The sequence below is a fragment of the Phocoena sinus genome, chromosome 6 (assembly GCF_008692025.1).
Source record: "Phocoena sinus isolate mPhoSin1 chromosome 6, mPhoSin1.pri, whole genome shotgun sequence".
Lineage (NCBI taxonomy): Eukaryota > Metazoa > Chordata > Mammalia > Artiodactyla > Phocoenidae > Phocoena > Phocoena sinus.
The window spans coordinates 87,787,994-87,803,304 of NC_045768.1; the positions used below are offsets into that span (position 1 = coordinate 87,787,994).

General features: G+C 35.2%; 1 protein-coding gene across 4 annotated transcripts in view; it reads left to right on the forward strand.

Annotated features, from left to right (window-relative positions):
- ERCC6L2 (ERCC excision repair 6 like 2) overlaps positions 1-15,311 on the forward strand; it is a 149,008-nt gene that overhangs the window by 96,737 nt on the left and 36,960 nt on the right. For all 4 annotated transcript variants that reach the window (XM_032635223.1, XM_032635225.1, XM_032635224.1 and 1 more), the window contains exons 13-15: positions 1,569-1,668; positions 10,175-10,327; positions 14,724-14,804. In XM_032635223.1, coding sequence (XP_032491114.1) covers positions 1,569-1,668; positions 10,175-10,327; positions 14,724-14,804 — 334 coding nt within the window. The remainder of the gene's footprint in view (positions 1-1,568; positions 1,669-10,174; positions 10,328-14,723; positions 14,805-15,311) is intronic.

Here is a 15,311-nt window from a genome sequence, read left to right on the forward strand (position 1 = left end):
CTTATTTATCCCAGTGTTCCCTCGAAACACAGTTCACTGTGCTTTGGCTTTCAGTGGAAGTTAGTTGACAGTAAAACTAAATGAACAGAATTCCTCTTCCTCTCCTTCCATTTACTCTGACAGGAGGAGCAAAGAAGAGAAATGAAAATACTGACCTCCACACTGTATAACAGTTTCTCGACACTTGTCTTTGCATGATAAAAGACCATTTACATATCCATACTTGATAGACCTAGAAAATGATGAAGCATAGGTCCAGTGTAACATGTTATAAGGTTTTTGTCTGTAAAGATTCAAGGATATGTATTCTGACAGAATCTATCCCATTCAGCAAACAATTGCCTTACACCCAAAAGACATTTCCTTAGATACATATTTATTTTTTTTAGACCCAAATCCATTGTGGGAGAGAAAGGGATTATGAGTCCCTCTCTATCCAGGCTGCAGGATGGAAGTGAGAATTGCAGTAACTTACCCCTGGCTTTGCTGTGTCACAGGAGCCCCCATTCTTTTCTGGGAATGCAAGATTTTCAGTACCAAGATGTCCTCTAGTAAAAGCCCTTCTCTGTGAGGAGGAATGGGTGAAGGAGGCAGAAGGAGCACCAAATATAACAATACAGTGTGACTTCATAAGGTCAAAATTAAATTTCCCCCAAATTGTAACATTTTCAAGCATGAAGCAGTATGGCTTTGCCCCTGATCCCCCATGACTATAACAGGTATTTAGAAACAGATGACCTCATTCAGAACATCCAATAAAACCTCCACCTGGGAGAATCTACAGGGACTGGACCTATAGTTAATCAGTGTGGTGAGTCAGGTTAGAGGTTTAATTAGCACTGCAGTCCATATCAAAACACCTGGGGTACTAATCATCTGAGTGATCCAGTCAGACAGACTGCTTGGAAATCTCTGTGGATGAAGGCTGTAAATCTGCACTTCCATAGGCTTGCCAGTTGATTACTGCTTTACCTCCAAGGTTTTTTTAACAGTTTCGTTGAGATATAATTAACATACAATAAACTGCACATATTTAAAGTGTACAGCTGATAAGTTTTGCTGTAGGTATGCACCATGAAACCATTACCACAATCAAGAGAGTGAACATATCCATCACCCCCCAAATTTTCCTTGTGCTACTTTGTAATCCATTCATCTTGCCCCTCCCAGGCCCCCCCCAAGCAACCACTGATCTGCTTCCTGTCACTGTGGATTAGTTTGCGTTTTTGAGAGTTTTATATAAATGGAATCATGCATAAGCTTAAGACTGCCATAAAAGAAAAATCTGAATTTAGGAAAAGTTTTTACACAGTAGAAGGTGATGTTTATAACAGAAATGAAGTTGTATGTATATTTTTTCTATAATACTTTCCTCCTCAATGACTGGCCTTTTTATATGAATTTCTGTTTTTACATTATTATTAAATAATATAGCATATCAAACATAAGATATTTCTTTTGAAATTAAAATTTTAGCAGTATTTCATTTTTATATCCAAAAGTTACCTCCTGAACCCAAAGTTGTTTCACTTGATCTTGGTTGCCTTTTGTTTTTAATGTTTTTACAGAGCATATAGGATTGGGCAATGCAGAGATGTCAAAGTGCTTAGGCTGATATCCTTGGGAACTGTGGAGGAGATCATGTACTTACGACAGGTATACAAGCAGGTGAATATATTTCCTTTTTTCTAATTAAAAGTAAACACTTGTCAGTTTTTAAAAATTAATAATAAATTTGTGTAAAAATATGTTTTTTATTTTATTCTAGCTATAATAAGGAATTTAATAAGATTATGAAATATACTGTAGAATACACTTCTATAAAACAGATTAAATCTTAGGTTCATTGAATTTTAGAGCTGAAAGTTTCTTAGAGCAGTACTTCTTTAATGTACACATGAATTACCTAGGGATCTTTAAAATACAGATTCTGATTTAGTAGTTCTGGGTGGAGCACAAGATTCTGCATTTTTAACAAGCTCCCGGAAGTGCCAACACTACTAGTCTGCAGATCACAATTTGAGTAGCAAGGTCACAGCTCCCCAAACTGTGGGCCAAGATGTAAGTGTATGCCACAGATGGGGTACAGGTGCACCCAGACATCCTACAGCTCTCTGGGCAGCAAGATTATCTAAGCCAGCTTCCAGCCTTGAGTAACTTCCTCTTCGAGTAGATATTCACATGTTTCCATTATCTATGTGTGCATGAAGAAGACTGGAGAGGAATACCTTAGCAATATCTAATACAAATGTTTCATGTTGTATATAATGAAACTGGGATCCAGGACACCCCAGTAAATGAAATTATAGGAATAGAACTCAAGTGCACTAACTACTGTGCTGATGCTTTTAATATTCATTAAAATTGCGTTAACTCTTTAATATCCTTAGGGTATCAATTACTACTCCTAATATGCCTCTAAATAAAGTTTAGTTAGTCTGTATGTAACTGCCCACTTGAGAAGATCTGGAATGAGGTTCAAGTTTAATTATAAATGTTAAATTTGAATTACTCCCTATATATTCAGCTGGAATCTGTTTAAGAGCAAACATCTGCCACATGTGGTGGTAGTTAACCTAAGAGTGATCCAGTCTTAAATTTATGCTATTTTCTTAATTCTAAAAATAGAATTGTACACAGCAGTGTTTATTTTTCTTAAAGCATTTAGCTCTGTAAGAAACCTTTAATCTTTTTGTTCTTAGGTATAGCACAACTACTTGAAAATTATTTTTTCAGACATTAACTAATCTTGGAAAAAAGTAGGATATTATTTTTTCATCTTAGGAGCAGCTATTTCGTATACTATCTTTGACTTGTCACAAGTAAGAGCCTTTCCTCAATCACATAGTAATTACTATATGTATTTCCTTTTTGCCTATTCATCTGACTCACTTAATGAAATAAAATGGCCTGTTATATAATATATAATAATATGTAATAAAAAGGCTTCAGAAGATGAGGGTAATTTAAGTTTTCAGAACTTTGTATGATCTAATTGCTTATTAAAATAAGCCACTTAAGGAACATTCAGCCATACAACTTGATAAGCACAAATAAAGATAAGATGGCAATCATATGAGGAAATGGCATAAATGTGATTTAAACGTTGATTGGAATTTGAACCAAGGGTGCAAATGGCAAACACACGCTAGCCTCACAAGTGTTCCTCAAATCTCTTGGGAGGAAAACAATCCAAAATGATGTTTTAAATTTCTGTAAAAATGTTGGAAAGAAAAAAGAGTTCTCTCTGTGGGCCAAAAATGATAAGGAACCCTGAAAGACAAAGGGCAGTTGAGATGAGATTGAAGGAAGAAACAAAGCTAAACTCAGTCATGAGAAGACTACTGGAAAAGGTAGGTGCAACTTGTGAATATTCCAAGCTTAGAGTCAACAGATACTAAAAATAGAAAGGAGCCTTGGGTTAACTGTGATGCCCCCTCTTTGGGTCTTATTAGTGATCTAACAAGGTGGTTTAACCCTTATGATCTTTCCCCCATTGTACCAGATTGTAGACAATGGAAATGTCTGCTCTCAAGTAGGAACAATAAGTAGAACTACTGGAAGGAAGAAAACAAAGCTCTAAATTTTTGCTGAAATCAAGAAGAAAGTCCAAGATAATAAATATTTGCAAACCCCTCCACCTGCTGCCTGCTTTGAGTAATTACTGCAGTAGGCCTAGATAAGCCCGTTAGGCATTTGAAGACAGATGAATATTCCCCCCCACCCCTCCAAAACAATAATTAGTATTGAACAGTTTAGGAAAATAAACACTATGAAAATGGCCCTCAAAGATACCAGGTCCTAATCCCTGGAACCTATAAATGTTATTTTATATGGAAAAAAGGGTCTTTGCAGATGTGATTAAATTAAGAATTTTTGAGATGGGGAGATTAGCCTGGATTGTCCAGGTGGGCCCTAAATCATAAGCATTCTTATAAGTAGGAAGCAAAGGGAAATCTGACAGAGACAGAAGGCAAGCCAGCGTAACCCCAGAGACAAGAGATTGGAGCTATGTAGTTATAAACTAAGGAATGCTGGCAGCCACCAGAAGTGAAAAGAGGCAAGGAATGGATCCTCCCCTAGAGCCTATGAAGAGAACATGGCTCTGCCAAAACTTGATTTCATTCTGGTGATACTGATATCAGACTTCTAGCCTCCTATAAGAACTATAAGAGAATACATTTCTGTTGTGTTAAGCCACCAAGTTTATGATAATTTATTACGAGATATAGGAACTCATATAGGCACTAAAAAAGAATTAACATCAGAGAAAACAAAATTAATAGAAAAGAGTAAAAGATTTTTAAAGAAATATCACTATTCAAAAGGTAAATGAGGTTGTAGGATCCTGGGAACAACAAATGACTACTAGAAAAGAAATCCATTAGAGATCCAGAAAACGAGAAACTCCAGCAATTGGCTGAATAGCAAAGAACAAAGTTTTCATGTAAAAGAAAGAGCCATGCAATTCTTCTAGATTACAGAGCAAAAAGACAGAGGTAGAACGAACACATGTAAGAAAACTTAGGAGAAATGAAGGCTAGATGTAGAAGTTCCAATATCAGTCTTACAGTGGAGCAAGGGAACAGAAGAAAGAGAAGGAAGAAGTCCCAAAGGATGAGAGTCCACAGATTATGAGCCCCACTAAGTGTTAAATAGGATGAATGAAAATAGATCCACACTTACATTGTCTTTCTATAATTATAAAACCCTTAAAATTTCCAGAGATAAACTTCATGGAGAGAAAAAAAATTGTCTACTAGAGTACTAGAATTAAATAGATAGCTAACTTCTTAATAGCAATACTGGATATTTCGGAGCAGTAACTTCAAATGAGGGGAAATCATAGCTCTATATTGTCAAAGAAAGTGAATTTTTAATTCAAAACTTTTCCACAGTGGTGGAAATTTTTCCTTCAGTGGTGAGTTCTATCAAACATTTAATATTCTTTTTGAGAACAGAGGAGGGAACAATTCTAGCCTACTTTAGAAAGATAGAAGAATCCCGATGCCAGAATAGGCAAAGACATTACAAGAACAGAAAATTATAGACAAATATGTCTCATGAACATAAATGTAAAAGTCTTTAACAAAGCCTCTGTTAGAAGTTGAATTGTGCCCCCCCCAAAAAAATAAAATAAAAAACATATGTTGAAGTCCTTAACCCCTGGTACCTGTGAATGGAATCTTATTTGGAAGTAAGGTCTTTGCAGATGTAATCAAGTTAAATAAGGTTATACTCTATAACAGTGGGCCCTAATTCAATGACTGGTTTCTTATAAGAGGGAAATTTGGATACAGACAGACACAGAAGGAGGCTGCCATGTGATGACAGAGGCAAAGATCAGAGTGATGAAGCTGCAAACTGAGGAATGCCTAGGACTGCCAGCAATCACCAGAAACTAGGAAGAGGAAAGGAAGGATATTCCCTTAGAACCTTCAGAGAGAGCATGGCCCTGCCAATATCTTGATTTCAGACTTTTAGCCTCCAGAACTGAGAGAGAATAAATTTCTGTTGTTTTACACCACCTGGTTTATGGTACTTTGTTACAGCAGCCTTAGGAAACTGATATAGCCTCTAAGGCAAATATTGTAAATTTGACTACATTTTTATATGAAACTTCTATATGACAAACGAACTATAAGCCAAATTAAAGGAGAGACCAGAGGAAATGCTTGCCATAAGTATAATAAGCATCTATAATATATAAAGAACTCCTACAAACCAATAAAAAGACTGATTAGGCATTTTAGTGAAGAAAAAATACAAACAGTTAACATGTATATGAAAAGATGCTTAACTACACTTGTAATGGAGAAGTAAAAAATAAGATCGTGTTCTGCACGTTCTGCAAAAGACTTTTTTGTTTTGTTCTGTGGGGGTTTTTTAGGGAGGTGAGGAGATTGGCGTTGCTCATTGTTGTTGGGGATATTTTTAAAGAGGTGTTAATATAGTATTTTTGAGAATACAACTTGGTGCACTTATTTTAGAAGCTAATTTAACAGCATTTTTAAAATGCACTTTCTCCCTATTTACCTGGCAGAAATATTCTCACATATGCACATTGAAGGATGACAAGGATTTATATTTAGAATTGTTAGTATTTGTTCAAAAAATGAAAAAAGGAACAGCCTAAATGTCCAATAGTAACAGAATTAACATAAATTCTGATATACCCATATACAGCAAAAAAATTTTTTTAAAGATTATAGAGCAAATGTACTGATGTGGCACAATCTTTAAGACATTTTAAGTGGGGCAAAAGTAACTTGCAGAACAAGTATATCAATTGTGTTTATTTATAAAACTGTTTCTACATGTATATATAAATAGTTCTAACTGCATTGAAAAAGATCTAGGAAGGATAAACCTAAACATTACAGTGTTGGTTAGACTGATAAGGGATGATCTGTGTTGTTCAAGGGGGACTTGCCCTTTAATGTTTTTGTTTATGTTTGTTGTGATAATGCCTTCACAACATAAAATATATTTTATACTTTAAAAATATTGCTTATATAGCAACTGCGCTCCTTTAGGTTTGGAGCATTGCATTTAATCTAAAATTTGGAATTCAAAAATTCATCTTTCATATATATGTAATTTATTTAGAAATTAATATGTATTTACAGAACAGTTACAAGATCAGTACAGAGAACTCCCAATTAATGTCACCCAAATTCCCCAGTTGTTAACATTTTACCACATTTGCTTTCTCTTTCTCTCAGCCATGATCTTTATTCTTTTTCTGAACCGTTTTAGAGGAAGTTGAAGATTTATCACCTTTAAATTCTTTGTTTTCTCCCAAATAAGGACACCGTCCTATTTATATGTACATATAAAAATAGCTTTATGCATTATAAACACTCAATTTTACATATTGTTCTGCAACTTGCTTCTCCCTTACCGCCCCCCCCACCACCACTCTCCTCTCAAAAATGCAGTTATCCATGGGCTTCCCTGGTGGCGTAGTGGTTGAGAGTCCACCTGCCGATGCAGGGGACACCGGTTCGTACCCCGGTCCGGAAGGATCCCACATGCCGCGGAGCGGGTAGGCCCATGAGCCATGGCCGCTGAGCCTGCACGTCCGGAGCCTGTGCTCCGCAATGGGAGAGGCACAACAGTGAGAAGCCCGTGTACCCAAAAAAAAAAAAAAAAAAAAAAAAATGCAGTTATCCAAATCAAGAAACTAACACTTACACAGCATCACCTTGTAATCCATAGAACCCATTCAGATTTCATCAGCTTTCCTGGCAATGTCTCCTTTCTCCTTCTGGCTCAGGATCCAATCCAGGATCATAATTACATTTCTTTTTGTGTCTCTTAAGTTTTCTTCAACCTTAAGTTACCCAGGCTTTTCTGGTCTTTCATGACCTTGACAGTTTTAAAAAATAAAGCCTTTCCTAGTGTATGCTTTCCCTCAACATATGTCCATTTGATGTTTCCTCATCTTCCAACTCAAGACAAGAAGCCTTGGCAAGAGTGGTACAGAAAGAATGCTGTGCTCTTCTCATTGCATTGGTCGGAAGGCACCTGGTGGTGACCTGATCCACCACTGGTGATATTAACCTTGATCACCTGTCAAGTTTGTGTCTGCCAGCTTTTTGCACTGCAGAGTCACCACTTTTTTCATTTGTAAAATAGTATATATTTTATGGGGAGATCATCAGAGACTATGCTAATATAGTCAGCCCTCTGTATCCATGGGTTCTGCATCCTCAGATTCAGCCAACCATGGATTCAAAGTATTCAGAAGGAAAATTCCAGAAAGTTCCAAAAGCAAAACTTGAATTTGCTGTGTGCTGTTTACCTAACATTTACATTGTATTTACAACTATTTACACAGCATTTACATTGTATTAGATATTATAAGTAATCTGGAGATGATTTAAAGTATATAGGAAATAATGCATAGCTTATATGCAAATACTATGCCATTTAATAAAAGGGACTTGAGCATCCATGGGTTTTGTTATCCGTGGGGATCCTGGAACCAATCCCCCCGATACCAAGGGACGACGGACAGCTGTATCCTGTTCCTCATCAAGCTTGTACTCATCAGCCTTAGCTTTCATTGATGATTCCCGCCTGAATTGGCTACTATGATGGTTTGTCAGACGGTGATTTTTCTATTTCCATTATTACTTCCTTTATATTTGTTGGCATTCTACCATAAAAAAAGAGCTTTCCCTTCTCTTCCATTTATTTAATCTGTGTGGACTCATGAGATAGTATTTTAATAACGGATTTTAGTAACCCACTGAATATCAATTATTTTTATGTTCAAACTCTCATTTTTTGACCAGTGAGAACCCCTTCAAGGGGGCTTCTGCGTCATTTTGACAAGCCCTCATCATGCTTATTGCACTTCCTTACTGTGGTAGGCTGAATAATGGCCCCCCACAGATATCCACATCCTAATTCCCTGAACTGACCTGGATTATGTGAGTGGGCCCAGTGTAATCACAAGGGTCCTTGTAAATGGAGGGGTAGCAGTAGGGTCAGAAAAAGGAAAGAAGAAGGCAATGTGATAACAGAAGCAGAGGGTCAGAGAATGATACGAAGATGCCTCATTACTGGCCTTGAAGATGGAGGAAGTGGTCATTAACTCTTAACATGATGAATATTCCTTTTTTGCTCCTTGCATATCTTGTATATTGTGAAGAAATCTAAGCATTTTATAGCCTTATATGGGTTCTTCTTAAGCTAGAAACTAAGCTACATTTTCCAAATACTGATTTTTTCCCCTACCCTCTTGAATTCTAACATGATTTTGTTATAGTTACCCTACAGATGGATGCATCTGGCCTTCACTTTTACTGGAGCCACTTTGGAAAACTTAAGTACAAAATAATGTGCCTTTTATAAGTTTTGTGACAAAACTTTGGTAGGAGACTTATAAAGATTTAGATTAATGCTTACAAATTACTTTGGTGATTATATTTAGTAGTATAGCAGTCTGACAATACAGTGTTTAAAGAAGAGTCAGTAGTGAGGGTAAAATCATAGGTAACTGGGCCATCAAGTACATCAGTTGCTATTGTGATTCTGTATTTCCAGGACTATAGCCCATATTTCTGGGACGTTGATATAAAACTAATCAAGTTGGTATGTTGATCCATAACTTATTCAAACTTAGGTCCCAAGGGTCTTGTTTTAAGAGGGACATCTGGATATGAGAAATTGATACAAGTATAAATTTTGAATTCAGCCAAACTCAGGTAAAAATTCTAGAAATGATGCTTCCTAGTGAGGCAGCTGTGAACAAGGCACTTAATTTCTCTGAATTTAAGTTCTTTTATTTCTAAAAGGGAGATGATAATATAGGATTGTAGGAATTAAATGAGAATGTAAAAATGCTACACATGTGTTCAATAAATAGTAGCTATTATTAATAAGAATAATTTTATTTGCGTAATTATTATAGTGCAAATCAATCTGATGATAATCACCATAAAGTATCGCTTCTTACTAATCCTGCCATTAGCAATAGATGGAAGTTATTTCTCATTCTTTGTTTCAAGAAATGTTAGAGTGTACATGGGTTAATCAAATTGTATGTACATTATATACAATAAAGTATCTAGTAAATAAAAAGATTACATTACGTTGGTACTAAAGTGGTATATGTCCTTAAGGGTTCCATGTCAGTGTTGTTTCTGTATTCAGAATTGTTTCAGAGATGCAATGTTGCTAAACAATGATTGGATTTTTGCTCTTAGTTGACAATGTAACCATGGCCACAATTAGTTTGATACCAACGTGGTTATTATATAATTACTTTAGATTATAATTTAACTTTGGTGATGTAGCGACTATTTCTGCCAGTTTTAGTAGTTTCTATTGAAATAAGAGTCTAGAAAGGAGAAAAGTGTATTCAAATGTATGCCTTTTACATTTTACATCAGGTGGCTAGTCCATCCGGATATGATCTTGAGTCAGTTGTTAGAAAACAGATAAAATAGGAAATGTAAGATTTCTTCTTTAATAAAACTGGCCAGATTATTATTATTTCACCATAATGGCAACATCTGCCAGGGAAATTAAAATAAAATTTCCTCCCTACGGAGATTCTGCCTGCTCCAGCTAAAGCTGTGTATATACAGGGAATGCCAGGAAATTCTGACATATTGTTGGAGCGGACACTTCAAAACATCTTGTGTTTTTTCTGTTATAGCAACTTCACTGTGTGGTGGTTGGAAGTGAAAATGCCAAGCGGTATTTTGAAGCAGTTCAAGGATCAAAAGAGCATCGAGGAGAGCTTTTTGGAGTCTATAATCTCTTCAAACTGAGATCCCAAGGGTCTTGTCTTACAAGGGACATCCTGGAGGTGTGAAATTTTTCTCTGATTTTTTTCAATATTTTAAACATGGATTTCTCCCTCAGGAAAATTGCTGGTGCCTTTTCAGAGAAATTTTTGGTTTTCTTTTTTAAAAATGTTTTATGTTTAGAATTTCTACTTTTATAGAAATAGGAAATGAATTACTGTACCTCTGAACTAAGATTTTCCCCATGCATAGTTATAAATAATATACATACACAAATTCAGATACATATACAAGACAGTATGACCTCCAAGGCCATTTTCAGATGGTAAAGAGAAATTTATTATTTTGAAAATAGCTGTTGAAGTCAGGAACTAAAAAAAGAGACTTTCCTAAATAAACAAAAATATAAAATGTGTTTTGATTAAAAGTTACCAAATACTCCCTGAGATGCACTCTCATGTCTCATGGAGATTTTTGTTTTCTGTTCCCAATAAAAATTCCACACCAATATTTCAAACTCTCCCAGTTGTGTTCATCCTCAGGATACAGATGTTTCTTATTCTTAACAGGATATTTATATCCTTTAAAAAATCTTTAAAATTCTTTAATATACCAGAGTACTAAGAATATTAACCTATTTTTTAGTTCATATTGGTATCAGTATTATAAAATCCTGGACTCGTTTTTTTCAATCCCATCATCATACAGTTGAGGAAATTGAGTCTTGGAAAACTTAAGGATATTTCCCTTAACTTCCAGGACTTTGTAGTAAAACCTTAATATACTTCATTTATTTAATAGTACCATAAAAACAGTTAAAGGAACAATTGGTCCCTGTCCTTAAAGAACTTAGACCATCTTTATGGGAGGTGGAAGAGAACATTTACATACTGAACACGTAACATCAGTAAGCATATGTTAAGCAAGTTTAGTATCAGTTCAAACGTGATCATCAGTGGTTGGGGAAGAGGAAGGTATATATGATTTGTATGTTGTGAATATTACAACTGTTATACAATGCCTGATGTATATTGCTCAGTTTTTATTTTATAGTAACTATTTGATTCTGAATTGAGTGACCTATTTAAAGTCTCCCTTTCTCTGTCTCTTTCTTGTTTTGAATATGGTATTTCTCTGATTGACTTGTTCTTTCCCATTCCTCTTCTCTAATCAGTAAATAGCCTTGTTTGTCCTCCAGGACCCCCTCAGATCCTACCTCCGACGTTGGGTATATTCATGTTTCTAATTTCAAATCATTATCTGTAAAATGTATTAGTATTATATTACTTGTCCTGTTTTCTGCTGTGTATCAAATAGTTTTGTTCTCTTTTTTTTATCAGAATAGCCACCTATTCCTCTGTTTAAAAAGTGTTAGGTAAGACATTCCATATGACAAGTTATTAAACGGAAAGTTCTCTTATTCTCTGGTTGTCCTAAATATATGTTGTTTCTCCTCCAGGATTGTTTATTAATGACAGGACCCTCCATATCTTATATTTTGTTTAGAGTAAAATATGCTTAACTGCTTGCTAGGCACATCATTGGCACTTATTATTAAATTATTATTATTTATTATTAACTTACTTATTATTAAATTATTATTAAATTATCTTATTATTAAATTAAATTTTGAATTAAAATTGCTCATTTGTTATCAATCAGAATTTGGTAGATTCATACTGTGCTTTTGGCCAAACGATGTTTTAAAATATTATTAGTCCAAGCTCTGCATAATGGAAACATACATTATAAAGTAAAAGAAGTATTTTACTTCCTATGATACATTTTTAATTTTTAAAGGTTGTAGAAAAATCACTTTTAAAATGTTTTAAGATGTAGAAATTTGAATATATAGAACACTTTTAATCTGATGATTTCTGGGCAATTTAGTTCTATTTTTCATTGACTTTCTTTTAATGGTTTCCCTTTAGAGATAGATACTGAGAGCTAATTTCACAAATATTTATTGAGTATATGTTAAATGTCCAATACTATACATCATAGGACTAGGCATACAGAAATGAATAAAATAGACAAAAAGCCCTGCCTACAAAATTTTACATTCTATTTGAGGGAAACAAGTAATAAAGAGAAATATAACTGAAGTTAGTATATTATGATGATAGATTCTAAGGATAAAAATAGAGCAAGTAGTTGAGTAAGTTCTAGAGATCTACTACACAGCATGGTGAGTATTGTCAACAATACTATTATTATATACCTCAAAACTGCTAAAGGACTAGTTCTTAAATATTCTCACCACATGAAAGAATTGATAATTATATGCCACATTAGAGGTGTTAACTAAAGCTATGATAATAATCATATTATAGTATATAAATATATCAAATTAACACCTCGTAGACCTTAAACGTACACAGTATTATATGTAAATTATATCTCAAAAAAAAACCAAATAGAGCAAGGAAGGGAAATAGGGAGACTGTCAGGGAAAGAGCATTACAATTTTAGATGGAGTAGCCAAGGAAGGCTACTGTGAGATTGCATTTGATTCTTTGAAGAGACAAGAAAGGAAGAGGTGTTTTAGACAGAGGAACAAATGCAAACAGAGGCCCTGAGGGAGGAGCATGCCCAGCATGATTTCAAAATGGCAAGGAAGCCAAAGTGGCTGGAGTGGAGTAATCAAAAGAGCAAAAGATGGGGCCAGAGAAATGACAGGAAACCAGATCCTACAGGAACTTTGGCTTTGACTTGAGTGATAACAAAAGCAATTAGAGGGCTTCCCTGGTGGCGCAGTGGTTGAGAGTCCGGCTGCCGATGCAGGGGACACAGGTTCGTGCCCCGGTCCGGGAAGATCCCACATGCCGCGGAGCAGCTGGGCCCGTGAGCCATGGCCGCTGAGCCTGCGCGTCCGGAGCCTGCACTCCTCAACGGGAGAGGCCACAACAGTGAGAGGCCCGCGTACTACAAAAAAAAAAAAAAAAGCAATTAGAGTTCTGAACAGCAGAATGACATAGTCTGATCTGTACTATCTATTCTAAATGTTAAGAATTGGACTATAGAAGTACAGGAGCAGAAGCAAGAAGCCAGGTGGGAGGATACTGCAACAATCCAGCCAAGAGATGGTGGTTTGGGCCAGAGGGTAGTGGTGGATGCCCTGAAGCACTGACAGGATTTGCTGCTGGATCATCTGATAGGATATGAGAAACAGGAGTTAAGGATGACTCCAAGTCAACAGAAGACTGGAGTTGTCATTTACCTATCACAAAGGGGTTCTGACAGCTTGTAGATTTCTGTTGCTGCCAGTTGCATCTGTTGTAGCCATTTGAATTCTGTTGAAGAGATAAAAGGGAGTTCTCGGACAGAGGCTTCCCATTCCCTTACAGTAATAGCCTCTAGGCACTGGAAGAAAAGATCTCATGGCAATTCAGGAACTCTTTATCATTCTTTCAAGTTCTTTAGGGGTGATTCTCACTTGTTGCCCTGGATACCAGGTAACTGAAACCATGCCATTGCTATACTATGAATATTGGTGTATTCGTAAGTTGGATATTTGTAACTCTGGTGATGATAGTATTATTTCCCCTTGTTCTATCAACAAATAAAGCCTTGAAAAGAGAAATAAATTTATTTCCTTTTGAAGAAGAATTTAATATTCTAGAATCTAGGCCATTAAATATCTCTGCTAAATGATATACCAAAAGCTATAAAAGCATACTTTCCTTAAAGATGTAGCAAGCCTATTATCTAATTAAGATTTTTTTGGTTTTATATTAGATGGATATTTTCATTTTGGTGTCTACTACACTGAAGGAATCAATAAACATATTTTAATGAATATGAACTATAAACACACTAGCAGTATAAGCTAGAATATCGAGTGCCCAATACCCAACATTATCTGTGGTATTTAAAATGTTGATAATATGTCCTTACAGTTATTGCAATATTATATAATATTTACACATATACAATAGTTATATAGTTATCATATAGACATAGTTATTATGGCTATCACTACTGGGTAAATTTTTAACATTTTTTCACTCTCCCTCCCTACTAGGGCTTTTAGTGGAGTTTGCTGAAAAATGTTATTAGTTTTCTATCAGAAAAAGTAAGCTTATGATAAGAAGTAAGAATTTTTTATGAGCCCAGCAGGCTTCCACTGTGCCTCTATACTACCTAAGAATTATGAGCATTTAAAAATATATATGAATTCCTTAATTAGCAAATTGAAAAATAGCATTAAGAGAGTTAAAGCAGGCTGTACTCATTTTTTTTTTTTTTTGGCCATACCACACATCTTGCGGAATCTTAGTTCCCTGACCAGGGATCAAACCCAGGCCGATGGCAGTGAAATCACAGAGTCCTAAACCATTGGACCACCAGGGAATTCCCTGGACTCAATTTTCTTAACTCTAAGTTTTAGCATGCCATTGCTGTTGTTTATCTGGTTGTTTCTACCCTATATTTTACAGTTATCTACATTCTTTATAGAGAGAAGGCCAAGTGGAAGCAGGGATCATGACAGCTACAACATGGTTGAAAGAGGAACCTCCAGTACACAAACTAGAAACAGTAAGCAATCTTTGAATCGGTAGCCTAGAAACTCCTGGGAAACATGTATGTGAAGATTTTAAGTTTCTTTTCCTTTTCCTTCATTTTTCAATGTGTAAAGAAAAATTTTTTTAAAAAGTCAAGGATACAAAGTCAGAGGACTGTCAGTAAAATTAATAATTTAGGCTAATATTTCATATCATATCATAAAAAAAAAATTCAGGAGCAGTCACCAGGTGTTTACATCCAAACTGGAATTTTAACTATGCCAAAGTGTAAATCCAAAATTAAATGCACTGTATAGGTAACCAATCCAACCTAAATATTTTTTTTTTTACTAAACAACAAATTAGATGGAAAAATAGCAATCAATGTATATTTAAAATTATTAAATTCAAACACCAAACTCATTCTCTGACTCAAGCAGATATTTCATTTGAGTCCTTTGTCTTGTGGTAGTTTGTCATCTCACATACTACAAAATCTATATTGTCATCATAAAGTCTTTTTAAAAGTAAAGAATATATG